Here is a 27,451-nt window from a genome sequence, read left to right on the forward strand (position 1 = left end):
ATACAAAACCTAATTGATCCTATCCCAAATCCCCTACTTTATCGCCCTAAACCATACCTTTATTGGCCAAATCCCTCACCCAAAACTCTAGTCCAACTAAGTTGCACGAACATGAACATAACAAAAAAAAAACCTAGACCAAATCGCAAGCCTGAATGACCGAGGAGGTTGACCAGAACCCGACCGATCAACACATAAAGTACAAGCGGGGAGAAGAGAGGCTCGGAGAGGAGAGGGAGGCAGCTCGCCATAATCAAGAGGAATGATCCCGTGTGGACGGACAAGATGGACGGATGGAGGTGGCTCTATACCACGTTGATCACCTACGACGTCACTAAGGTGGGAGACCTCATGCGCGACATCACCGATCGACACTGGGTCGTCCCGACAGAGGCGGCAAAGAGATGAAGAAAGCGATCGATTTAATTTAGATATATTTATTTACTGTTGTCGTGCTCGAGGTGTAGTGTGTGTTGATTTGCTAAAATGGAGGGGGTATTTGCAAAACTGAAACGACCATTGACTCAGCTAGTGTGGCGCCACATGTCACTTCCAGAATGGATTTGGACCAAATCATCACATTTTTAGCAAGTTGTTGGATGGCGGGGTGGAGTTTTTTAATTTGATGGACTAAATCGTCACGGAAAGGACAAGTTCCTCCGTCTCGGGTGCTTTTAGGCCGGCTAATAAACCTACATGGAGGAGTAGTTATTGTTGCTAAAACTTTTGAGGGCTGAGGAGTAGTATCATGTTGGTTAACTAATGCTGCTACACATGTCTACGGTATACAAAATGTGAACCATTATCAGTGCCTTTTTTAGCTAGATATATTTATAAGGTGTGTTTAATATTGTTTACGATTGAGATGGCAAGAGAATCGTGCTAATGGCTTATGGGGACTACATTTACCAACATTTCTCAACGTTAAGTTTCACAAGTGTTGCTTGTTAATTGGGAATCCTATAAAATATCAACGGTCAAACGGGTCAAAAAGGACAAGAAATGTGATAAGGGAAAAATTAGGATGTGTTATGCGTCGGCCGATAGATCTTCTTAAAAGATCCGTCGGGTTACAAGCTGTCAGATCTGATGCTCGACGTTGTCCTCACTTTGCAACACAACGTGTGTTGCAAGTTTACTTTGCAACACAAGTCTTGCTCCAAAAACATTTGTACAAAAGATAGTGTTGCATTTTTTTTTCAACAAAGGTCTTGTTGCATAATTTATTTACTTTTGCAACCGAGGACCTATATTTTTTTGCAACAAACGACTTGTTGCAGAATATATTTTTCATGTCTTTATTTTTTTCAATATCGGTATCGTTGCGGAAGGAACTTTTGTAACAAAAATATTGTTGATACAGGGACACACGCCACGCCGTCAAGGCAACAGATGACGGTGCTGGATTTTGTAAGGATCTCTTGAAAAGGCATGTAACGGATTTTGTAAGGATCTCTTGGAAAAAAAACTCATGTAGGCATGTAGCCGATTTTGGAAGGATCTCTTGACGACTACATCATCCTTAAGTAACATGTTTGTCCGTCAATACAAGGCCACAAAACTCAAGGACGTAGTAATGTATTTTTCCGTCTTGAAATAAGTGTTTCAACTCTATATTAACTTCATGTTGAAGTTGGTATAAAGTTGAGTAACATAATTTGCGACATACTCCGTCAATATTAACTTCATGTTTGTCCGTCAATACAAGGCCACAAAACTCAAGGAGTAAGTAGTAATATATAGAAGAGCCGAAAAATACCGGTCGGGTGGTGGGGATTCAGAAAGATTTGTGCTGCTATCTCGTCCAGAAATTTGTTTGTACAGCTCACCATGAAGCAGCCCGAGCTAGGCAGTGCTCTGAACGTACTATATCGTGGACGACCAAGAATAATATCACTGAGATTTGAGGCTGCAGTTAACCTCGGCACCAACTAATCCTTTCTCTCTCTCCCTAACTAACAAAGCGCCAGGAAGTGTGCTGAGGCTCCCATTCCGTGGCACCGTCGCATCGACAGCATCCGCGTTTCAGATTTAACTTTTCAGGAGCCCTTTTGTAGCGAGCAGCAGATGCGACGGACGGAGCACCGGATATAGTTGCAAGTACAGACAGAACTGCCATGCCGTTGTGCCGTCCACCGTGCACGCTCTCCGTATCTCCCAAAGATGGTGCGTCCGTGTGTTTTTACCAGCCGTTGGTGCCAGATTAATCCCAAGAAACATAAGTGCACATGCATACGATGTTAGTAATTAGTAGCAGTAGTAGTACTTTCTTTTCCTACGGAAAATTATAGCAGCAGCAATGTTAAATAGCTTAATGATTTAAACGCTTTTTTGTTTCTTTACAGAAAGAGTACGGTAGAAGGATACTCCCGTAGAATCATGTCGGCTTGATGCCGATGAGGGGAGAGAGGGGCTGGCGCAGATCTTAATAAGACCTTGAATGAGAGTATTTAACTCCTAATCCGAGCACTCAACATGTGCACACACCACCGTTGGGACTTGGGAGCGTCTACTTCAGATCTGTCTCTCTTTCTCTAGCTGGAATCTTGTTAATAAATGGATTGTGTACGTTGCGTTCGATGGCTTCAACCCTCGCTCAATCAATCGCCTGTGAAGACATTGTTTTCCTCAACATAAAACTGCTACCGGTAGTACAACTACCACTGGAGTGCTACAGTGGTCGGCCTACTAACCTGATGGGCGCCAAAATTTTACCGTCGGGTAATTAATTACCCAATCAAGGAGCAGAGTGAAAACATATCGACTGCCGTTCCCGGAGGCTGACAGCCGGGGACCGGGCAGGCAGGTAGCGCTGCCGCTGAAGTCAGGTCGTGTGGTGTGGCTACTAGTGGCGGCACGGTACGACAGGGAGGAGCCGGGGCGTGGTCCAATAATTCATCAACGGCCATATGCATGGGCGAGAGCTGCTGGCGCCACTGGGGAGCAGCACCAGCCGAGCGCTGTCAGCTTTAGTCGAGGCCTCACTGTGCGTGCGTGGTATGTGTTCCTCGCCTCTGCGAACATTTCGGTAAAGAAAAAACAGTGCTGCTGCTGCGCTTTTAACGTGCGTGCCACTACCCCTTGTTTCCGCGGAAGCTATGCTGGCGAAAATGTTGCCGTGCTGGTAGATCCATGTGTGTCTATCTTCAGTCTTCACCTCCAAACATTGGTGCTGAATGCTAGCGTGTAGACAGTAGCGGCTGTGGCGCACCCTGGAATGCAGGATGGTAGAAAATGCAGGGATACAAGAATTTACAGGAATTGGATGTCATGTCTTGTGGATTGTTGCAAGAGTTTGAGATGCATGAATTGCGAGGGGGGGAGGGAGGGGGAGAGAGGGGGGAGGAGGAGGAGGAAAAATAAAGACACAATTTATGTTGGACTTCTCGAGGAAACGGGAATATAAGGTTTGAGCAATTGTTTAGATCCTTCAAAATGCGAAGAGAAGGGGATGGTTCCCGTAGAATTTTTCAAAGCTGGTCATTTCCAAATGGATGGAAAATTTTCTTATATGATTCCATTTATATGAAATTCCTGTAAAAATCATGTGTTCCAAAAACGCCTGGGGATGCATGTGAGACATGTCTATTTTCGCTTTAGCAATGAACTAACTATGACAAGGTCGTGATTGGCGAGTAACCAAACGAGAAAGCATGTTTGTATCAAGGGTGATAATTCTAATTCGGGGACAATTTTATTGCTTTGGACTCTCGGGGCGCATAATGGGGTGGGACAGGATATATGATCCTCCAATTTTGTTGTAACAAAAGCAAGAACCAAAACCAAGCACAAAAATATATCGAAGTGATTGTTACAATCAAGATGATGAATATCGAAAGGCTATGTGACATATGTGAATAAATACTCCAACGTAAAGAAACTTACATGAACGTAATGTTTTTATAAAAAAAATAGTGTGATGTAGGCATGAGCAGCATGGGGCCATGGGGGTGGGGGAGTTGTGCCCCTAGCCCTAAATCACCTAAATATGTGTAATTTGTATTTGATGTGCACAGGGTAAACCTTTTGCTTTTACATTATTTACAAGAGTAAACATGCATTATATACACGAGGCAATGAACTAGTAGGGAGAGTGTGGTGGCCACCCACGACAAGGCTATGATCATCCTTGGTGGTCATAATCTATGTAAGATGGTTATATGACTGAATGTACCTAGTGGTCCGTTTGATCGTGCTCAACAAAACAATGATCATATGATCGTTGTGGAGCTCTTAGTAGGTTGATTCGGTCAATTAGATTGGATCTTCATAAATATGGCATCATAGTCATTCTAAATGTAGAAAGTCTTAGTTAGCTGGAATGTTAGATATGATAAACTTTTGTAAAAATATACCAATTTGCCATGTACGAAAATATCTCTACTCTTGAGCACTCGAGGTTTGAGTAGAAAACTTAACTAATTGCACGCAAAATATTCCATTCCTCTTAATAGACACCCTTTCCCAACTCTTGTAGGAGTATCGCATGGAGCTCATGCACTATAGGGTGAAGGCCCACATGCACATTGGACAACTAGAAGATCAATGCCATGGTCAATGAGCACATGGTGAATGTGACATTCCTCGATAGGGCCATTAATGACATGGTAGACTGCGAGGACCATTCTTCTTCACCAACCTTCGTGTGCATACATGATGTAATGTCATGTGGCTCATAGTTCATGAGGTGATTGTTCGCCTTCAAGATATTCTGCTAGGAATTGCACATATGAGAGTTGCTCGTTACGTCCTTTAAAGGGACGGGCTTGAGGCCTCATAGCGGTTTATACCCTATGAGTGAGGTCGACTCGACCTTGGAGCACCTCACCTACTTCACAATCACCACAGATTGTTTGGTAGGATGAGTCGTCCTAAAGCAGGTGGAGGCACACAATGACCTTTAACGAACATTAGATCTATTTTGATACATGAGTCACCCAGTAGGTCCAGGCTTCAAGAAACCGGTGTACGGTCACTTCACATAGATGAGTTTCTATGGTTAGAGATACACATCCATCGCCACTTTCCAACTGCTCATGTATGTGGACTCGAGAGTACTTACGCCGAGCCCTACCGACTTTGTCAAGGCATGAGATTCAACCTCTATATCAACGTCATCACACCGATCCTACCTTGACATTGGGTCCATTTTTGTAGTGAGCTCCAGTTGACAACACTGAAGAGGATCCGTGGAGCTTGTTACAGGTGATGACAAGGAACAAGACACACTAACCCACGAGGTTCGAGCTTACGATTGTAGGTCATGTATGCCCATAAGTTAGTCGAGTCATATGTACCTGATGAGTTGGTGGAGTCATGTATGATTCATATGAAACCATGTCATGATGTCATGGCAGCGGTATGGAGCCTTTTATAATGCAAACTACACCTCACTCTTGCATCATATTATACTTGCTAAAAGCATCTAGAGCCGGATACACCAAATATGGTTGTAGATTTAGTGGCTCGGTTTTGTATGACTATGTTGTTGCTAATGTTTTCAGTTTTTTGTGTGTGCGCGTGTGAAATTTGCTTGTGTGCATCCTAATCATGAAAATGTGTGTTGTTTGGTCACACACTTTGTATTTGCTTGATGCTACATTTGAAGTTAACAAAGGAGCCATTTAAAAAAAAGTAAATGTTGTATGCTCAATTTAGTCCATCTTAACTTCTAAGGGTATGTCCAACCCTAACCCCCAAACTGGACACCACATCCATTCGCGGACAAGGATGCGGTAGCTGGCCATCCAAAGCTAGCCGCATATATCTTCCTTCAATTTTGTATACATCTGCATACTCAAAATAGTTGCATATCTAATTCCAGTTTAGCTAAAAAGAGTTCAAATGTTCAAATGAACCAGTAGTTTTAATTTAAATATTACACTCTGACAATGTTGTCTCCTTTAACCGCTCACATATGCTCGATCAAATCTTCCTTTAGTTGCTCATGAGTTACTCGATACCAAATTTGTTGATGCATTTGAACAAACTCATCAAATGTGGTCGGATTTTGGTCTAGAAGTTTGATAGGATCACCCATGTTCTCAAATTCAAGACCTATGACAACATCCTCCCTCTCATCCTCGATCATGTTGTGGATGATCACACAACTTTTCATCACCTTCCACAAAGTCTCTGAATCCCATTGTTTAGAAAGTCCACGAAAAATCACAAAACATGCCCACAGAGCTCAGTTCCCTCTCAACATCCTTTCTTGATGCTTCTTATTTTTGGGCAAAGTAAGACTTTTCTGGCTAATTCGACGAGAGATGTTCTTGACAAAGATAGCCCACGAAGGATAGGTACCGTCAACAAGGAAGTAGCCCATGTTGTATTCGTTTCCAGTGACAATATAGTAGCAAGGAGGAGCTTTTCCTTGAATCAGCCTGACAAACAATGGTGATTGCCGCAACACAAAGAAAACGTGCCAAATCCATGGATCTTGTGATGCAACTGCTTCAAAAATGATGGTGGACTTCTTAACATGACCATGGGATTGCCCTTGTAGAGCTTTAGGGCAGTTCTTCCATCTCCAACTCCAATACATGAAGTCGAGAGATCCGAGCAAATCTGACCACCCTCTTGCTTGAGACATTGCCAAGATCCTCTCGGTTTCTGCCACAATTGGTTCTATCAAGTACTGTGGTCCAAACACCAAGACCACGACAGTAGCAAACCTTACCATGGTATCTCCACATGTGCTATCAGACATCCGAACGTATGCGTCTCACAAATCAGCGGTCGTGCCATATGCAAGCATTCCTAGTGCGGTCGTGCGCTTCTGCTAACCAGAGAACTCAATCCTTCCCACGTCATCCTTCTTCAATATAAAGTAGTCATTAAAGGACTAAATGCCATGGTAAAGGCGATTGAAGACATTTTTTCGCATCCAAAAGCGATGGCAAAATATGAGTGAATAGGGCATCCATGGCAAAATAGTCATCCATCAATGTCAAATGTATGTGCGTCCTATTGCGGTTGAACACTCGATGACCCTTGACCGATCCCTTAAAATTGAGAACATGCTGCATGCTCGACGTCTTTAAGGACCGCCTGCATAATTGTCAATGCATCTGTCTAGTCCTCCTCATCGGGCTAGCTGTCTGAGAACTCAACATACTGCTCATATACATAGTCCATATCTGAATCCATTGCTTCTGAAAGTGCGTTATATCGACTAGAGGGGGATGAATAGGCGATTTTTACAAATTCGTCACTGAGGAAGTTCCTAGTGAGGAAAGTCCTCAATCACGAACTGAGTGCAACGGAATAAGTGCTCAAACAGATATGCAAAAACAGCGATAGCTTAGTCGTCACAGTAAAATGAAACATTCAGGTTGCACAAGTAGCGTGATTAGGGTAAGCAGGTGACAAATAACTTAAGTGAAGAATTTGAGGTGAGGAATTTGACAAAGTCTTCAGTCAATATCTTCAAACATTAAAGACAAAGTCGTCAACATACAATTGAGGAAATGAAAGGGTTGAGGAATGAGAACTCGGTGCTTGATGAAGACAATGATTTGATGAACGAGTTCCAGCTGTTGTGACAGTCGTACGTCTGGTTTGGAGCGGCTTGGTATTTAAACCAAAGGACACACAGTCTCAGGACACTAAGTCCTTACGTATTCTCCTTGAGCTAAGGACACACAGTCCTCGCCCAAGACTCGTGGTAAGTCTTCAGGGCAGACTTCCAAACCCTCACAAAATTGGTCACCCGACGATCTAAAATTCACTGTTGGATGATCTAGATCATGACGCCTAACCGTCTGGAGGATGCACAATCCTCAAAGGTAACATGCGTCGGTTCCATAGAGGCACAATCTCTTGAGTGAGGCTCAATCACTTTGGGTTTCGAGTTTTGGTTTGGGTCTTTGGGGTTTATTCCTCACTCGTGAATTACTCTCAAAGTCTTCCAAGGAATGGGTTGCTCTCAAATGACAAGTGTTAGTTTCTCTCGTGGAGCAGCCATAACTAGTGGTTATGGGAGCGGTTATTTATAGTCGAGGAGCAATCCCGACATGAATTGACATAAATACGCCAATGACATGACCGTTAGGTGGATAAGGTTGGGGACACCTGGCACGCAGCACAACCTCGGTCGGAACGTTTCAGCTATGGAAGTCCTCATATTACTCATATTCCTCACTGGTAGGTAATTCGCACTAGCGAAAATCTAACTCCTCAGTTGTTGAAGATTTACAAAGGCTTCATCCGAAGGGATTGTTGTTGGGAACGTTGCATGGGAAACAAAAAAAATCCTGCGCACATGCAAAACATATCATGGTGATGATCATCTACGAGAGGGAACATCGGGTCCACATACCCTTGTAGATTGCTAAGCGGGAAGCGTTAAGAAACGCGGTTGATGTAGTTGAATGTCTTCATGATCCGAATCGCAAGCGTCCCACGAACTCCGTCCCGATCTAGTACCGTATGTACGGCACCTCCGTGTTCAGCACGCGTATAGCTCGATGACGATCTCCGCCTTCTTGATCCAGCAAGAGATACGAAGAGGTAGCTCAATTCTCCGGCAGCACAACGGCGTGGCGGTGATGGTGATGGAGCTACTCCACACGGCTTCGTCGTGCTGTACCGAACTAGCTACGGGTTGTCATGAAGTGGTGGAGGGAGAGAGGGTTGCACTATGACTTGGGGTGCCAAAAGCCTCTCTCACCTCCACTATATATAGGTGGGAGGGAGGGGTGGCACCCTAAGGAAAAACCCCTAGGGTTCGTCCTGCGCAAGAAGAGAGGGAGGAGTCCTCATCCAACACAACTTGGAAGGAGGAGTCCTCCTTCCCCAATTCAGTTTGGCCTCCTCTCCTTTCCTTTCTCCTCCTTCGGCCAGTGGCCCTTCTTGGGTTGTCCACCAGTCCACTAAGGGCTAGTGTGCCACACTTGGGCCTCTTGGTTCTCTCCAGGGTGGGTGGCCCCTCCCGGTGGAACTCCGGAACCCATTCGCCACTCCGCGTACTTTACCGGTAATGCCCGAAAAAATTCCGGAAGCCAAATGGATACTTCCTATATATTAATCCTCGTCTCTGGGCCATTCCGGAAACCCTCGTGATGTCCGGGATATCATCCGGGACTTCGAACAACCTTCGGTCACCAACATCAATAATTCAACTATACCGAAACGTCATCGAACCTTAAGTGTGCAGACCCTACAGGTTCGAGAACTATGTAGACATGACCGAGACACTCTTCGGTCAATATCCAATAGCGGGACCTAGATGCCTATATTGGATCCTACATATTCTACGAAGATCTTATTGGTTGAACATCTATGTCAAGGATTCAGTTAATCATGTATATCATTCCCTTTATGCTTCGGTATGTTACTTGCCCGAGATTCGATCGCTGGTATCTCCATACCTATTTCAATCTTGTTACCGGCAAATCGAGATAGTTTGGGTCTTGTCCATCACATCATTCTCCTAATGATGTGATCCCATTATCAAGTGACAACACTTGTCTATGGCTAGGAAACCTTAACCATCTTTGATCAATGAGCTAGTCAACTAGAGGATCACTAGGGACATTGTTTTGTCTATATAATCACACACGTATTTGTGTTTCCATTCAACACAACTCTAGCATGGATAATAAACGATTATCTTGAAACAGGAAATATAATAATAACTATTTTATTATTGCCTCTAGGGCATATTACCAACAGTCTCCCACTTGCACTAGAGTCAATAATCTAGTTTCACATCTCTATGTGATTTACAATGTAACGAATCTAACACCCATACAGTTCTGGTGTTGATGATGTTTTGCTCGTGGAAGAGGCTTAGTCGGTGGATTTGCAACATTCAGATTCGTGTGCACTTTGCAAATATTTATGTACTCCTCCTTGATGTAATCGCGGATGGCATTGAAGTGTCGCTTTATGTGTCTGGTCCTCTTGTTAAACCTTGGTTCCTTGGCTAGAACAATGGCACCAGTGTTGTCACAGAACATATTTATTGGATCGAGTGCACTTGGCACAACTCCAAGATCTGTCATGAACTGCTTCAACCAGACACCCTCCTTAGCCGCCTCCGAGGCAGCTATGTACTCCACTTTGTATGTAGAATCAGCTACGACGCTTTGCTTGGAACTGCACCAGCTTACCGCACCCCCATTAAGAATAAATACGTATCCGGTTTGTGACTTAGAGTCATCTGGATCAGTGTCGAAGCTTGCATCGACGTAACCCCTTACGACGAGCTCTTCGTCACCTCCATAAACGAGAAACATTTCCATAGTCCTTTTCAAGTACTTCAGAATGTTCTTAACCGCTGTCCAGTGCTCCATTCCTAGATTACTTTGAAACCTGCGTGCCATACTTATGGCAAGGCTCACATCCGGTCTAGTGCACAACATTGCATACATGATAGACCCTATGGCTGAAGCATAGGGGACGACACTCATCGTTTCTCTATCTTCTACAGTCACTGGGCATTGAGTCTGACTCAACTTTATACCTTGCAACACTGGCAAGAACCCTTCTTGGATTATTCCATTTTGAACTTCTTCAAAATCTTATCAAGGTATATACTTTGTGAAAGTTCTATTAGGCGTCTTGATCTATCTCTATAGATCTTAATGCCTAATATGTAAGCAGCTTCTCCGAGGTCCTTCATTGAATTTTTGATATTCAAGTAATCCTTTACGCTTCCCAAAAGTTCTACATTGTTTCCAATCAGCAATATGGCATCCACATATAATATTAGAAACGTTATAGAGCTCCCACTCACTTTCTTGTAAATAAAAGCTTCTCCAAAAACTTGTATAAACCCGAGCGCCTTGATCACCTCATCAAAGCGTTGATTCCAACTTTGAGATGCTTGCACCAGTCCATAAATGGATTACTGGAGCTTGCACACTTTGTTAGAATTCTCTCGATGGACAAAACCTTGCGGTTAAATCGTATACAACTCTTCCTTAAGAAACCCGTTAAGGAACACTCTTTTGACATCCATCTGCCAAATTTCATAATCAAAATGCACCTATTTTTAACATGATTCTGACGGACTTAAGCATCGCTACTGGTGAGAAAGTCTCATCGTAGTCAACTCCTTGAACTTGTGAAAAACCCTTTGCCACAAGTCGAGCTTTATAGACGGTCACATTATCATCCGCGTTCGTCTTCTTCTTAAAGATCCATTTGTTCTAAATGGCCTTTCGGCCTTCAGGTAATACTTCCAAAGTCCATAATTTGTTTTCATACATAGATCATATCTCGGATTTGATGGCCTCTAACCATTTGGTGGAATCCGAGCCCACCATTGTGTCTCCATAGCTCACAGGTTCATTGTTGTCTAACAACATGATTGATAAGACAGGATTCCCTTACCACTCAGGAGTAGTACGTACCCTTGTCGACCTACGAGGTCCGGTAGCAACTTGATTTGTAGTTTCATGATCCTCATCATTAGCTTCCTCTTCAACTAGTGTAGCCTCGACAGAAACTTCTTTCTGTCCTGCGCCACCATCTGGTTGAAGCAAAGGTTCTAGAATCTCATCAAGTTTTATCTTCCTCCCACTCAATTCTTTCGATACAAACTCTTTCTCAAGAAAAGCTCTGTTCTTAGCGACAAACACTTTGCCCTCGGATCTGAGATAGAAGGTATAGCCAACTATCTCTTTTGGGTAACCTATGAAAACACACTTTTCCGCTTTGGGTTCCAGCTTTTCAGGGTGAAGCTTTTTGACATAAGCATCACGTCCCCAAACTTTAAGAAATGATAACTTTGGCTTCTTGCCATACCACAGTTCATATGGTGTCGTCTCAACGGATTTTGATGGTGCCCTATTTAAAGTGAATGCAGTTGCCTCCAATGGGTAGCCCCAAAATAATAACGGCAAATCGGTAAGAGACATCATAGAATGTACCATATCTAATAAAGTACGATTACGACGTTCGAACACACCATTACGATGTGGTGTTCCAAGCGGTGTCAACTATGAAACAATTCCACATTGTCTTAAGTGAGCACCAAACTCGTAACTTAGATACTCACCTCCTCGATCAGATCGTAGGAATTTGATCTTCTTGTTACGATGATTTTCCACTTCACTCCGAAATTGCTTGAACTTCTCAAATGTCTAAAATTTGTGCTTCATTAAGTAAATATAACCATATCTACTCAAATCATGAGTGAATGTGAGAAAATAACGATATTCAACGCGCGCCTCTATGCTTATCGGTCCGCACACATCAGTATGTATGATCTCTAACAAGTCACTTGCACGCTCCATTGTTCCAGAGAACGGAGTCTTAGTCATCTTGCTCATGAGACATGGTTCGCATGTGTCAAGTGATTCAAAATCAAGTGACTCCAAAAGTCCATTAGGATGGAGTTTTTTCATGCGTTTTACACCAATATGACCTAAGCGACAGTGCTACAAGAAAGTGGAGCTATTATTATTAACTCTACATCTTTTGGTCTCCATGTTATGTATATGTGTATCATCACTATCGAGATTCAACATGAATAAACCCCTCACATTGGGTGCATGACCATAAAAGATATTAGTCATATAAATAGAACAACAATTATTCTCTGACTTAAATGAGTAACCGTCTCGCAATAAACAAGATCCAAATATAATGTTCATGCTTAAGCAAGCACTAAATAACATTTATTTAGATTCATCACTAATCTCGATGGTTATTGAAGTGAGATCGTGCCGACGGCGATCGCATCAACCTTGGAACCATTTCCCACGCACATCGTCACTTCATCCTTCCTTAGCCTTCGTTTATTCCGCAGTTCTTGTTTCGAGTTGCAAATGTGAGCAAGAGAACCGGTATCAAATACCCATGCACTACTATGAGAGCTGGTGAGGTATAGATCAATAACATGTATATCAAATATACCTTGTTTGGCGTTGGCCGCCTTCTTATCGGCCAGATACTTGGGGCAGTTTCGCTTCTAGTGACCAGTCCCCTTGTAATAATAACACTCAGTTTCTGGATTGGGTCCAGCCTTGGGTTTCTTTGTCGGAGGGGCAACAGCCTTGCCACTCTTCTTGGAGTTACCCTTCTTGCCCTTACCGTTTTTCTTGAAACTAGTGGTCTTATTGACCATCAACACTTGATGTTCTTTCTAGATTTCTGACTGAGCGACTTTCAGCATCGCAAACACCTCGGCGAGTGACTTATTCATCCCTTGCATGTTATAGTTCAACACGAAGCTCTTATAGCTAGGTGGAAGTGACTGAAGAACTCTGTCAGTGATAGCCTCTTGCGGGAGGGCAATCCCCAACTCAGCTAGACGGTTAGAGTACCCAGACATTCTGAGTATGTGTTCACTGACAGACCCGTTCTCCTCCATTTTGCCATCATAGAACTTATCGGAGGATTCATACCTCTCGACCCGGTCATTCTTCTCAAAGATAAACTTCAATTCCTGGAACATCTCATATCTCCATGACATTCAAAACGTCTTTGAAGTCCCGGTTCTAAGCCATACAAAACCGCACATTGAACTAATGAGTAGTCATCCTTACGTGAGTGCCAAGCGTTCATAATGTCTTGGGTCGCCGTTTAGGGTGGTGCATCACCTAGCGTCGCATCAAGGACATATTACCTTTGGTCAGCCGTGAGGATAAGCCTCAGATTATATGCCCAGTCAACAAAGTTGCTTCTATTATCTTTCAGCTTAGCTTTCTCTAGGAACGCATTAAAATTCAAGGTTGCTACTGCGTGAGCCATTGATCTACAACATAATTTTTTGCAAAGATTACTTAGACTATGTTCAAGATAATTGAGTTTAGCTAATCATATTACTAATAAACTCCCATTCAAATTGACATCCCTCTAGTCACTCGAGTGTCGCATGATCCAAATCCACTAACTCAAGTCCGATCATCACGTGAGTTGAATTGAGTTTCAATGGTGAGCATCTCCATGTTGATCATATCAACTATATGATTCATGCTCAACCTTTCGGTCTCTTGTGTTTCGAGGCCATGTCTGTACATGCTAGCCTCATCAATTTTAACCCGAGTGTTCCGCGTGTGCAACTGTTTTTGCACCCGCTGTATGTGAACGTAGAGTCTATCACACCCGATCATCACATGGTGTCTCAAAATGACGAACTGTCACAACGGTGCACAGTCGGGGAGAACACAATTTTATCTTGAAATTTTAGTGAGGGTCACCTTATAATGCTACCGTCGTTCTAAGCAAAATAAGGTGCATAAAAAGGATTCACGTGACATGCAAATCATAAGTGACATGATATGGCCATGAACTTGTGCTTCTTGATCTCCATCACCAAAGCACCGGCATGATCTCCATCGTCACCGGCGGCACACCATGATCTCCATCATTGTGCTGCCATCGAGGTTGTTGCGCTAACTATGCTATTACTACTAAAGCTACTACTAGCGATAAAGCAAAGCATCACTAAGCGCAAAATAATTAAAGACAACCCTATGGCTCATGTCGGTTGCCGTAGCATCGATGTGCAAGTCGATATTTTAACTATTACAACATTGATCATCACATACATCCAATATATCATATCATGTCAGTGACCATATCACATCACATGCATACCCTGCAAAAACAAGTTAGACGTCCTCTAATTTGTTGTTGCAAATTTTACGTGGCTCTATGGGTATGAGGGTATCTAGTACGATCACATCTTACTTATGCCAAGCCACAACGGTGATATGCAAATTGCTATTTAACCTTCTCCAAGGACCGCCTCGGTCAAATATGATTCAACTAAAGTTGAAGAAACACACACCCGCCAGTCATCTTTATGCAACAAGTTGCATATTAGTCGATGAAACCGGTCTCTCGTAAGCGTACGAGTAATGTTGGTCTGGGCCGCTTCAATCCAACAATACCGCTGAATCAAGAAAATACTAAGGAGGGCAGCAAATTGAACATCAACGCCCACAAACTCTTTTGTGTTCTACTCGAGATATCATCTACGCATGAACCTAGCTGTGATTCCACTGTTGGGGAACGTTGCATGGGAAACAAAAAAATTCCTACGCACACGCAAAACCTATCATGGTGATGATCATCTACGAGAGGGGAGATCGGATCCACATACCATTGTAGATCGCTAAGGGGAAGCGTTAAGAATAACGGTTGATGTAGTCGAACGTCTTCGCGGTCCGAATCGCAAGCGTCCCACGAACTCCGTACCGATCTAGTACCGAATGGACGACACCTCCGCGTTCAGCACACGTACAACTCGATGACGATCTCCGCCTTCTTGATCCAGCAAGAGAGACGAAGAGGTAGCTGAATTCTCCGACAGCACAACAACGTGGCAGTGATGGTGATGGAGCTACTCCGGCAGGGCTTCATTGTGCCGTACCGAACTAGCTACGGGGTGTCACGAAGTGGTGGAGGGAGAGAGGGTTGCACTATGGCTTGGGGTGCCAAAAGCCTCTCCCACCTCCACTATTTATAGGTGGGAGGGAGGGATGGTGCCCTAGGTGAAAACCCCTAGGGTTCGGCCGGCGCAAGAGGAGAGGGAGGAGTCCTCCTCCAACACAACTTGCAGTCCTTCCCCAATTCGGTTTGGCCTCCTCTACTTTCCTTTCTCCTCCTTCGGCCGAAGTGGCCCTTCTTGGGCTGGCCACGTGCCCACTAAGGGCTGGTGCGCCACCCTTGGGCCTCTTTGGTTCTCTCCCGGGTGGGCGGCCCCTCCCGGTGGAACTCCGGAACCCATTCGTCACTCCCGGTACTTTATCGGTAATGCCCGAAAACTTTCCGGAAGCCAAATGGATACTTCCTATGTATCAATCTTCGTCTCCGGACCATTCCGGAAACCCTCGTGACGTCCGGGATCTCATCCGGGACTCCGAACAACCTTCGGTTACCAACATAAAAAATTCAACTATACCGAAACGTCACCGAACCTTAAGTGTGCAGACCCCGCGGGTTCGAGAACTATATAGACATGACCGAGACTCTCTCCGGTGTATATCCAATAGCAGGACCTGGATGCCCATATTGGATCCTACATATTCTACAAAGATCTTATCGGTTGAACCTCTATGTCAAGGATTCAGTTAATCCCGTATATCATTCAGTTTGTCCTTCCGTATGTTACTTGCCCGAGATTCAATCGTCGGTATCTCCATACCTATTTCAATCTCATTACCAGCAAGTCTCTTTAATCGTTCCTTAATACAATATCCCGTGGCTAAATCTTTAGTCACATTGCTTGCAAGGCTTGTTTGTGATGTTGTATTACCGGGTGGGCCCCGAGATACCTCGCCGTCATACGGAGTGACAAATCCTAGTCTGGATCCATGCTAACTCAACGGACACCTTCGAAGATACCTATAAAGCACCTTTATAGTCACCCAGTTACGTTGCAATGTGTGATGCACACAAGGCATTGCTCCGGTGTGAGTGAGTTACATGATCTCATGGTTATAGGAATGTATACTTGACATGCAGAAAATAATAGCAACAAAATAACATGATCACATGCTACGTTTATTGTTTGGGTCTTTTCCATCACATCATTTTCCTATTGATGTGATCCCGTTATCAAGTGACAACACTTGTCTATGGCTAGAAAACCTTAACCATCTTTGATCAACGAGCTAGTCAACTAGAGGTTCACTAGGGACAATGTTTTGTCTATATATCCACACATGTATTTGTGTTTCCATTCAATACAATTCTAGCATGGATAATAAACGATTATCTTGAAACAAGCAAATATAAGCATATTTTCAACAATTGTATGTGTAGGCTTTGAGATGAGCATCACTTGAAAACTTTTTCTTAGTTTTACTTTGACCCCCTTTAACAGTACGGTGATCCTATGACACGGGATATAGAAAATGAAACAATGAAAACGAAGATCTTCATGCTTTAGAGTCTTCACATTGATTTCTTCACGCACACACCAATTTCTTTACTTTCAAAGTCTTCATAGGAAATACCTAAGTCTTGAGTCGAAGACATACTTTTTAGGGGTCGATATTCTTCGAATAACTCAAACTCCTCAACGACTTATAGAGCCTGTGTACATTCACAAACATATTAGTCTCTTAATTTATAAGTTTTTGATACACCAAAATCACTAAGAAACACTAGATGCACTTACAGCTTCATAGAAGAAGGGACACAAAAATCAGCACGGACATTTCAGCAAACACTTGCCGGCCATGATGAGTACCGTAGGGTCAATGATACTTGTGCGGCGGACGAATGAGAGGTATGAAACGACGATGGAGGAGAAGCGGCCTGAAGCACGGGTGTAGCGCCGAAGGAGACGAGGTCGTCGAGTTTTGCCAATGGTGTGGCGGACGGCCGGGGTGATGGAGCGGCGACGAATGCAAGGGAGAAAAGAGATGATGAAAAATATAGAAGAATGAAGACACGACGTATGGAAAGGGTTCTGGATGGGCCGGAGTGTCGGAGTCCTACGTAATGATTGTCCGCACTTCATAAAACACCTCAAATTTGTTTTGAGTTAGCTGGAAAAATATACGTGTGGACATGTTAACGGATGGATAACACGTCAGAGTTGGCTGTCTGGTTGCGGACGGTTTGAGAAGATGATTTAGACCGTGCTTGGTATGGATGTAATCTAATACAGGTGTATTTAACTTACCGGTGTAACCTAACGGCTCAATGCTATTTCCGGCCGGAAAACAAAACGACAAGGGGACGTCTGTATTTCTTACAAGTGCATTAGCTGAAAAACCACGATCCAAACAGGACCTTAACCATATGTAGCACCATCGGAATTCGGAAGCAACTAATGTTTTCCAAATACCCCCTCCATCACAGTATATTGGACGTATCTTCAAAACGATAATTTTTCATAATTAGAAGGAAATAAGACGCATGACATTAATTGACCTATTAATTGGGGTGTTTTGGAAACCGTCTCCATCAATGCATGTGAGGAAGTCGCTCGTTTAGTGGACGAGGGGTTACTAATGCGTCAGTTTTGTGATTAATTAGGCGCTTCTACAGCTCGTCGGCTCGATTTTTTCTACCAATAAAAAAACATCTAGTTCCTAGAGCCCTGTGAGATACGCACAATATACTGTGATGAAGGGAGTATAATAATTCAAGTTAAGAAAAATCATAGATACACCACTGTACTACTTTACTAGTACATTGATTGAAGAGAAAAAACAATAAATATCGAGACGTGGGCGTACGTGCTCGTGTGAGTCGCGCGCAAAACGTAAGAGAGCTCACGCCATCTCGCACTATTGAAAACCTCGGGGTTGGACACGCTCGAAGTGCAGGCCTTGCGTCCCCCATTATTAAGTGCTGCTTCCAGTAGTACGCTAGCGCGGCGGCTAGCTTCAACCACAAACGAGCGGGAAATGAAAAAGAAGAAGAAGAAGCAAGCAAGCCGCTTCCGTCGCCATTTCGCTCGTCCTCTTGCGACGACCCGTGCCCGTGCCACGACCGTCCAGGACGGCAGCTCCGGTGCTTGGACTGTTATCTGTTGCTCACACACGTCGCTCTCATGCTGACTGATGATCGGGCGTGCATGCATAATTGGGCTCCCAGCCCGGTTTTCTCTGCAGGCAGGCAGGCAGGCAGCTGTCTCTCTAAAAAGAGCGATTCAGGCGCTACGTGGTACGTGGGCGTACCTGTCCAAAGAAAATCAACGGCGTTGGGAACGTAACCTGAACTGGACGGCCCATGCGGACGGCCAGCTCCGACGATCGTCGGTCCACGCTCATGGAAGTGCTCAACATTCCTTTCTTTTCTCCCGCCCAGTCCATCTAAGCACTACCGCTAGCACCTGTCAATGTCTGCTTGATGGAGACTTTGAGGGCACATCCCTGATCCCGCTCAATTTCCGTCGAACATCGGGTCCCTAACGAGCGTCTACTCTATCTAAACATCACTGTCATGTGTCATCTGCTAGTTACTACGTACTTATTTCAGTGGTTCGTGGAGGCACCAACTCCCGGCGACGTCACCGGCTCCTGTAATCAATCAATCAGTCGAGCATAGCCAGTACAGCACTTGGGAACAAATGATGCCCGGCTCTCATGGTGTCTGCCGATCGATCGAGCTAGCCCGTAACGACTAATTAATCAAGCCATCAAGGTGCATGCACGCACACGCCATGGTGCCTGCCGGCCCGGGGAAAAGACAATGCCAATAAGTTAACAAGCGCACTGCTATATCTATCTACTACTAAAACTAATTAGACAAGACTTGTGATGCAACACACGTCGGGGAGGGAGGATTGGCCGGGCAGAGACAAGGAGCGTGTCCCCTCCCGGCGGGGCCATGGATGATGGACGTGCTTTCCGACCCGACGTTTCTTCTTGTGTCCCTCCCGGCCCAGGTGATGAGCATGAGTAGTGCTGTGGGTTGGTGGCGCCTTGCTCACCGTCGGCCATCTTTCGCGTGTTTCTTCTGCCGGTGCCGGCGCACTTTTTTTCCTGGTTTTAGGCCGATGGCGACCGGCCTGATTACTGCCGGGATGAGTGCTCTGAAAATGGTAAAGCGCACCGAGTATGAATGAGTGTGGCTTTACATGATGCTAGGACTTCATGTGTGGTCTAGTGCGTTCTTCAGATATATCTCTGTGCTAACTACGGCGCTGAACTTTTCCAAGATCCCACCCCCAAACCATTCGATTGGCATGGAATGTGCAGCTAGTGCTGTCCTACTCTAACGAGATTTTCAGCTTAAACGGCTCTCTGGAACCCTGATAAGCTGTGACGAACACCGTTAACCCGCTGGCTAATCATACCGTCATTCTGAAAAAAGGAAAAGCATTGCATATTATCAGCAGGTTGCGCCTTTCAAGGAAATAGATCAGCAAACTGCACTCATTCGAGGTACAGAAGAAGGCGCACCTGGCATCGGATGATTCCGCTCAAGTAGACTGGGGATGATCTTTAAGCAAAAGGCATTCATAGATGATCTTTTCAAGCCTTATGCATTCCCGCTTTGCACGTAGGAGTATCAACATTCAGTCCCAGACCTGCTTAGACGCACACACTGCATGAATCAGCAGAAACATGGTTTATCTCAGATTCAGATATTCCAAGTGAACACGATCCCTCCGGAGGAACAACAGGGCACCTTCCTAGCAGAGATTTAAAAACCAGGTACGCGTCAACATTTCCAGGTGAAAACAACATTTTCAGGTCGCTGATGGCACGGAAAACCGCCAAAGGCCATCTTCGTGGAACATTAATAAGATGACTTAGAGCACCATGATAGGTCAGATTCTCAAGTCAGCAACTCACATCAGCCCGGGTTGTCACAAATCTGGCATGTTTCCGGTTCCGCAAGAACTTTATTTTCCAACAATTGAGGACCTCTTTGATTCATATTGGAAACATAATACTCCCTCCGTCCCAAAATAAGTGTCTTAACTTTATACTAGCTCTAGTATAAATTTGTACTAAGCTTGAGACAGTTATTTTGGGACGGAGGGAGTAATAGATAAGGTATATGGTTGGAGTGGCATGCCCACTTCAATCCTATACGATTGGCAATGAGTGTTTGATGTCACAGAAAAAAACAAAATAATTGTAAAAAGATGTTGCAGATGATGTTAGATTTCCTATGAAATGTAGTACAAAAGATTCGATAGAAAAAATTCATATTGGATCCAATCCTATGAATCAAAGGACTAACGTAAGAAAAATTCCTAAGGATTTCAATCCTCCAGAAATCCTATATAATTTCTTTGAATCAAAGGAGCCCTGAATATGCCCATTAAGGCTACTGTACATCCCTGCAGGAAAGAAGATACTGTACATCCAAAGACCCAATTATGTTAATTATGTATCGTAATTTACAACTGGAAATAGAACCCTCATAAGCATTTCAAATTCACACAACACAACATTTTGACCTCTTTTTTTTTTTTTGAGTTGCACGACATTTTAACTTACAAGCTGTCACATTTACATGAATATCTTTTACAAGCCGGGCTTATGCATTCTAGCCAGAACGCACGATTTTTTTACTGCACACAAGGAATGCCTGTAGATGCTACAATACAAATGGAATGATCGCATAGCGAGAACGGGGGTAGTCTTCAAACTTCTGAAGGTACCATCTATGAGTTTGTATTGCTGCAAATGACAAGTTTGTTATCTGCACAAAATGGAAAGTTTAATCAGCTGGAATGACAGAAAACACTGAAAGGATACAATAATCGCGAGTTGGTGCAATTCTAAATGCAACTGGCGCAGAACTTAATGAGGCGTACCACAAAAATGAACAGGAACCACACTGAAATGTCTGATCCACCACTAGCTATCAACATGCCCAAATATATGACCTGCAAAACAAAAATAGCCATTAATGCTAATGAGACACCAATTTCAAATCCATAAGAGTTTTATTTTATTCGCCAGCTACTTGGCACCGAGTTTGAGTGAAGGCAAACCACAGAAAATAAAAGGATATGTTAAAGGCAAACATATATATCCTATTTTGTCAGGTTCATTTACTTACTTGACAACAGTGTGATAAAAAAAATCAAGAAAACGCAAAGGATCTTTGCGTTTCATTGCATTGAAAAGAGAGAGTTTAATGTTACAGCCCTCCTAGGAGGTGGTTTACAGTCCTAGAACATGAACTAGCACACATCCCAGGTGCGGGCGGGGGGTCCAGCAGCGCCTGACACAGCCCAAAGTCTGGCCTGCTCCTTGATGCTGCGAACTAGTATTTGGACGGAAGGTCGCGCGTCGCTGAAGATGCAGTCATTTCGATGTTTCCAGATCATCCAGGATGTAAGAAGCATCGCGGATGCCAGCCCTTTCGCATCGGCTTGGGCGTGGCCTGCCTGGCGCCATGCCACCAGTCCAAAAGACCAATCTCATTGTCCGAAGGTCTGCAGGTCATGCACATCCAGGAGAGGATCTCGAACCAGACGTGCCGTGAAAGGGGGCAGTTGGTGTGGTGCTGCAGTCCATGTCGAGCGAGGCGGTCTGCCGTCCAGCATCGATCCAAGCTGACGAGCCAGTGAAAGAATTTCACTTTAGGGGGCGCCCAACTCTTCCATGTAAGTTTCCAGTTGCTACAAGTCGCGGAACTGTGGAAGGAAGCGAGGTAGGCCAATTTGGTAGTGTAGGTGCCCGACGCGTTCCACTTCCACACGAGCTGGTCCGGTGCGTCTGAGAGTATCGTGGCCTCGATCAGGCGCCAAAGCAAAAGATACTGGCCGACTTCATGAATGTCCACAACGCCATGGATGTCTCGCGCCCATAGGTGTCCCGGCAATCCTTCTGCCACCGTCCTGGTCTTCCTTCGCCTTTTGGGGATGCATGCGTGGAGAAGCGGGCGATCTCGCGGACAGATCATCCCCCAATCCATCTGTCTTCCCAAAACTTGGTGGTTTGACCATTGCCAAGAATGGTGTAGGTGTCGGTAGAGAAGAAAGCACGCTCCTCGGAAGAAAACTGCAGGTCCAGGCCACTCCAAGCGTGACGATCGTCAGTATGGTTGAACCAGCGCCAGAGTACACGTAGCGCTAGGCCTGTGCGCTCCAGGTCGTGGACTCCCAGACCACCCAGGGACAGCGGGCGGGCGACGCGACGCCAATTGGCATGGCAGTGTCCGCTATTGGCCTCGGCGCGGCCGGCCCAGAGGAAGCCGCGTTGGATTTTTTTTCAAGAAGCCTGAGAGTATTTTCTGGTGGTGCAAGGACGAGCAGCTGGTGGAGTGGGATAGCACCTAGTACCGATTTCACCAGGGCGAGGCGGCTGGCTCGGTTCATGAGCCATGCTTTCCAAGAGAGGAGGCTCCTGTCCACCTTATCGGCGAGGGGTAAAAGTTGGGCAGCAGTATAATTTAGAAATCTCCAATGATATAATAATTTACTTCATTCGTCTGGAATTAGTCGACACTCAAATGGGTGTATCTAGCACTGAAATACGTCTAGACACACCCGTGTGAGGTTCAACTAATTCCGGACAGAGGGAGTACAATTTTTAGGCAATTTACAGATTGCTTGGTTTTAAATGTAAGGCTGCCTACACCTCTATACAAAATTTATATGGTCAAATGCCACTCTACGTCTGTGAATTAGACTGGCAAAAACGGTGAACCGAACAATTTGATAAGTCTGTACTCTGTAGTAACATCAAACAGTGCATAAACAATTCCATCAGAAGCAACATAAAAGTTTTCTGTCCTTCATCCACTCCGGCCAGCGATCGAAACCTGACCAGGCTTCAACCAGTGAAAATCCATCACAGAAACCTCATTTATGATTTCAATCCTAATCTAGATATGATTAGTTTAGTTATAAAAGCACTGTCTTGTCACCTGCCATATTCGTCAAACAGAATGTGCATACTGAATATGGGAGAAGAACGGAAGCACTTACTAGTTCAGCAAGGTAATGAGGGCAAGACACACGACTAAACCAGTCACCACAAGGAATAACATATTCATCAGAATCTTTATTTTCGCGCAACGATCCCTGTCAAAATGGTAAGCAGAAATCAATGAAATTGAAAATAATAACTAAATCTGCAAGACCGTAGCCCAAAAGTGTGCAAGGAAAAGATGCTGGATGGTTCAGTTTCTTGCCTGAAGGACATATAATATGCATACCAAATAACCTAAGAAAAGATGATGCAATCTGAATATAAACCCTCCGCAAGGCACTGCGATCTGTCGCGCTGCTGGTGCCCTGGATGATATGGAAACATAGGAACGCGTGTGTGTTCGACCATATTCCTCCGTCGCTCGACGAGCTCTTGGATAGGATCAAAGATGAGGTTAGGTGCTGGGCTAGAGCCGGGGACAAAGGGCTTAGGGTAGTCTTGCCCCCATCCTGGGATGTCCACTAAACCAACATGTAACTGTGCTGTAACCACCTCCTAGGAGGCTGTAAACTCTCTCCTTTTCAATGCAAAGAAACGCAAGGCTTTTGCGTTTTCTTGAAAAAAAAAATCTGAATATAAACCTACATGATGTTACTAAGGCTCTTAATTTCTCATAGAAAAAGAATAACCTACGAAATATGGTATGATCCTTTAAGAAGAGTTCCTGATGTTGATTGGCTAAGCAAGTATTGGGATTGCTATTTTCTACTGCAAAATGAATTCCACTCCATCAAATCTAAAGTAGCAAAATGATTCCAACAAGACATAACTATAGGATTTCAGGAAATAAGTTTTATCAGTCATTCCAACTTTTAAGTTTCAATACATTGGCAGATGCTTCATTTTTGAACATTTGTGCTTCAACTCGCATCTGTAAACATGTGTTCACATTCACAGACAAGAAACCAACTTATATTTGCTATATGGTTCTGGCTCCAGGCTAACTAAAATAAGCTGGTACTTACAAGAATTGCATGGCAGCGGATCTGATGGAGGGATCCCCAAATGAATATAACAGCACCTATCCATTGGCACCACCCCAACTTTAAAAGAGGCTTTATAAGAGAGGGTGAATCAATGACTAGGTCTGGCATTCTTGCACGACCCTTTACTATGAATTCAGCTATTTGACCTCGAAGAAAATCTATTGCTTCAGGAAGACAAGAGCTAGCGAGAGATAAAGGTGCAGCCGTGTAATAGCTACAGTCAAAAAAAATTGTAAGTCAATCTGTTACAGAAAAATGAAAGAGCAATGCAATAATCCTTGTGCGAAGAAACCTTTACTGAAAGACCAACGTCAGAATTATTATAATAAACAAGAAATGAAAGAATATATGCATTAGGATAAAAAAGACAACTGTTCTGTTAATTGATTAGTGGTAAAGAATTTAGAAACTACAATTACCAGTGGTCAAATCATCCCGTAAATTAAAGTATGCCTTAACTTACACCATCTACTTGCATATTTTGTTGATAAAAGTATAAACCCAGAACTACAGAAAATAACCGTAACAAGACCTAACAGAAAAGGCAAGTGAAATTATAACAGAAAGGACTAGAACTCTAGAAGGAAGAATGAGAGGAAATATTTAGTCAAGCTGGCATATTAACAACTATGCGACATTCTAGAACAGAATGGAAGTTAACCAATATGGAACTTACAATAGACCTGTCAGGTATCCTACAATGTGCATCCGAGCTGTAGGGCTGTAGTGAAACACATTTTCAGTCTCATACAGGCGTCTCAGCACCTGAATTTCCATCAATAGAAGTACAAAGACAGTCCGCCAGACACGATACTTGTGTTCCATGGTGCGCGACAGGACACTGCCAAAAGAGAACGAATTTGACCCAATAAGATGGCTAGCGATTGTGGAGTAACTCGATGGCTCTGCCAACAGCGGTGTCATTTTCATATATGCATAGAAGCATATTGCAAGCAGCAAGCTTGTTGTCACCGCCACTCCCACCACATAGAAATGCAAGAAGTACTTCTGCGGAACTGTGAACTTCTGCAATTTTGTAAAGATTATTTCAGTTTCTAATGGTTATGCAGAAATTGAGTAGAATACAAGGCAAAGGTACGATATATACATCAAAATTATCTACATAAAGATGACAGTTTTGCTCATGGTTTTGGATACCCATAAATACCTGAGCCGTATGGGTACCAACTTTAACCCATAAGTTATTACCAGAACCCGGGCGTGACCCAATTAGTCATGAGTCAGCTATTGCCATAACCTTTTTTGCCAGAGGGTTACCAATGGGTTGCTTGATTAATATTTAAACAATAAAAAATATATGTCTCGTATGACATGTAGACCGTTAGAGATGTATAACACATATAATTGTAAACCAGCAAAGAGTCTTAAAAATGAACACATCCGAATATCATGTACTCATACTTCGTCTCAAGGATGAAATATTCTCTTACTTGGAATTGGAAGGTTGAACCTGTCTCCCATTCATTTTCTTGGTCAATTTTTGACTTGTAATTTTGGTCAACAAAATACGGGTTATATGTCTACGTCATCACAAATATATCATCGGAAAGTTCTTTGAAATGTGCATCAATGACATACTTTTTGTGGCATATAACTCACTTTCATTGGTAAAATTAATGATCAAAGTTAGACATAAATTATGAAGTGGCCTTGCATACAGAAATGGAGGGAGTAACTCAAAGAAAGAAACAAGAGTTTCTAATCTACCCACAATCTCCCTCCATTAGTTCAAAGAAAAAGATAGGAGCTTCTAATCTACCTACAATCTCCTTCTATTAATTAAAAGAAAGAGACAGCAGCTTTAGTCTACCCACAATCTCCCGTTCATCCAGATAATCTCCCAAATACATTGTATCGAAGTCTACAAGAGAGAAAGACCGTTAATCCAAATAATCTCCCAAATACATTGTATCAAAGTCTACAAGAGAGAAAGACCGTTAATCCAAGTAACCTCCCAAACACATTGTATCAAAGTCTACAAGAGAGAAAGACCGTTAATCCAAGTAACCTCCCGAATACATTGTATCAAAGTCTACAAGAGAGAAAGACCCCATGGCTGTCTATGGTGACAAGGGAAAGGCTACATAGAACTTCAACCGTGGATTGGCAACACCCTGCAAGCCTGCCTCTTTTTTTTTTCCCTTTAAAACGCCCTTTTGCACATGTTTTTTTATTTCAATATGTAGAGTATACGATGCTGATCTAACGCTTTCCCTCACCAGACAGCACATTGCATCATGATTTCAGAACCGACAGCTTTGCTAAGCCCGAATCCCCCCATGACAGTAAAGGAGTTACGATCCTGCCGGCCGGGAGCTTGAGTGGGCACACATAAAAAGGCAAAGCGGGAACCGAGGTGGTGGTCTTACCGCCTTGGAGGAGGAGGACGGCCTGACGGTCTTGCCGCGGGAGGAGAAGGCGGCGAGGAGGCTGTGTAGGAAGCGGCCGCCGGCGGCCGCGGGGATGGGCAGCGCGGCGGCGGCGATGGGGAGCGTGGCGGCGAGCCAGGCGAGGCACAGCAGAGGCTGGAGGGCGGGCCCGTCCCCCTTCTCCATGGGAGGGCAAACCCGCGCTCGCTCTCTCTCTCTCTCTGTGGGTACGCGGCAATCTGCGCGGCTGGTGGGCGTGGTGGCGCTAGGAGGGGTTTGCTTCTGGGCGAGGAAGAGAGAGTGCGAACCCAAAGGGGAGGCCACACCGGCACGGTACGCGATTCGGTCGCTCGTTGCTTGCTGGACCGGGATGCGTGCTGTGTAAGCTTCAAAGCTAAAAGTGGGCCGGTCCCTCTCGTTCTCCGTCGACCCCGACCGGTACGCGTGATGGGATTATTAGCCTGCTCCGGTGTCACGTGTCGCTCGCGACTCGGCGTCGGGCGCAGCTCTCGTCGGCGTCCGGCTCCGTTGTCACTGCATATAGGCCGTACGTAAGTCCGTTGCGTTGCATCCGGGGCTGGGTTTATCGTCGTCAATGATAAGCCCTTGTGTAGAGGAATATAGAAGCGTTCAGATCAATAAAATAATAATCTAAATTATCTAGTTTTGGTGGGGAGGCGTGGAACGATCGGTGACCAAGCATACTCGTCGTAGGTCGTGCGTTGGATCTTGCTTTAGTTCTCGGTAGCTG

The 27,451-nt window shown here is 44.2% G+C and overlaps 1 protein-coding gene across 1 annotated transcript; it reads right to left on the reverse strand.

Moving 5' to 3' along the window:
- Nucleotides 1-20,736: 20,736 nt before the first annotated feature.
- On the reverse strand, nucleotides 20,737-27,061 carry LOC123427442 (polyprenol reductase 1). Its single transcript, XM_045111488.1, has 6 exons — nucleotides 26,701-27,061; nucleotides 24,987-25,336; nucleotides 24,290-24,524; nucleotides 23,321-23,416; nucleotides 21,197-21,268; nucleotides 20,737-21,081 (listed from the first exon to the last, which is right to left on the reverse strand). The coding sequence occupies exons 1-6, from the start codon at nucleotides 26,884-26,886 to the stop codon at nucleotides 20,977-20,979; spliced, it is 1,044 nt and encodes a 347-aa protein (XP_044967423.1). The 5' UTR covers nucleotides 26,887-27,061; the 3' UTR covers nucleotides 20,737-20,976.
- Nucleotides 27,062-27,451: the final 390 nt, after the last annotated feature.

Source organism: Hordeum vulgare, chromosome 2H, assembly GCF_904849725.1.
Source record: "Hordeum vulgare subsp. vulgare chromosome 2H, MorexV3_pseudomolecules_assembly, whole genome shotgun sequence".
NCBI classification, from domain to species: domain Eukaryota; kingdom Viridiplantae; phylum Streptophyta; class Magnoliopsida; order Poales; family Poaceae; genus Hordeum; species Hordeum vulgare.

Coding starts and splice junctions, on each gene's coding strand:
- LOC123427442 (XM_045111488.1), bottom strand. CDS start 26,886: ATGGAGAAGGGGGACGGGCCCGCCCTCCAGCCTCTGCTGTGCCTCGCC. Junction 25,337..26,700: donor CGTCCTCCTCCTCCAAGGCG/GTAAGACCACCA, acceptor ACAAAATTGCAG/AAGTTCACAGTTCCGCAGAA. Junction 24,525..24,986: donor GGATACCTGACAGGTCTATT/GTAAGTTCCATA, acceptor TTTTGACTGTAG/CTATTACACGGCTGCACCTT.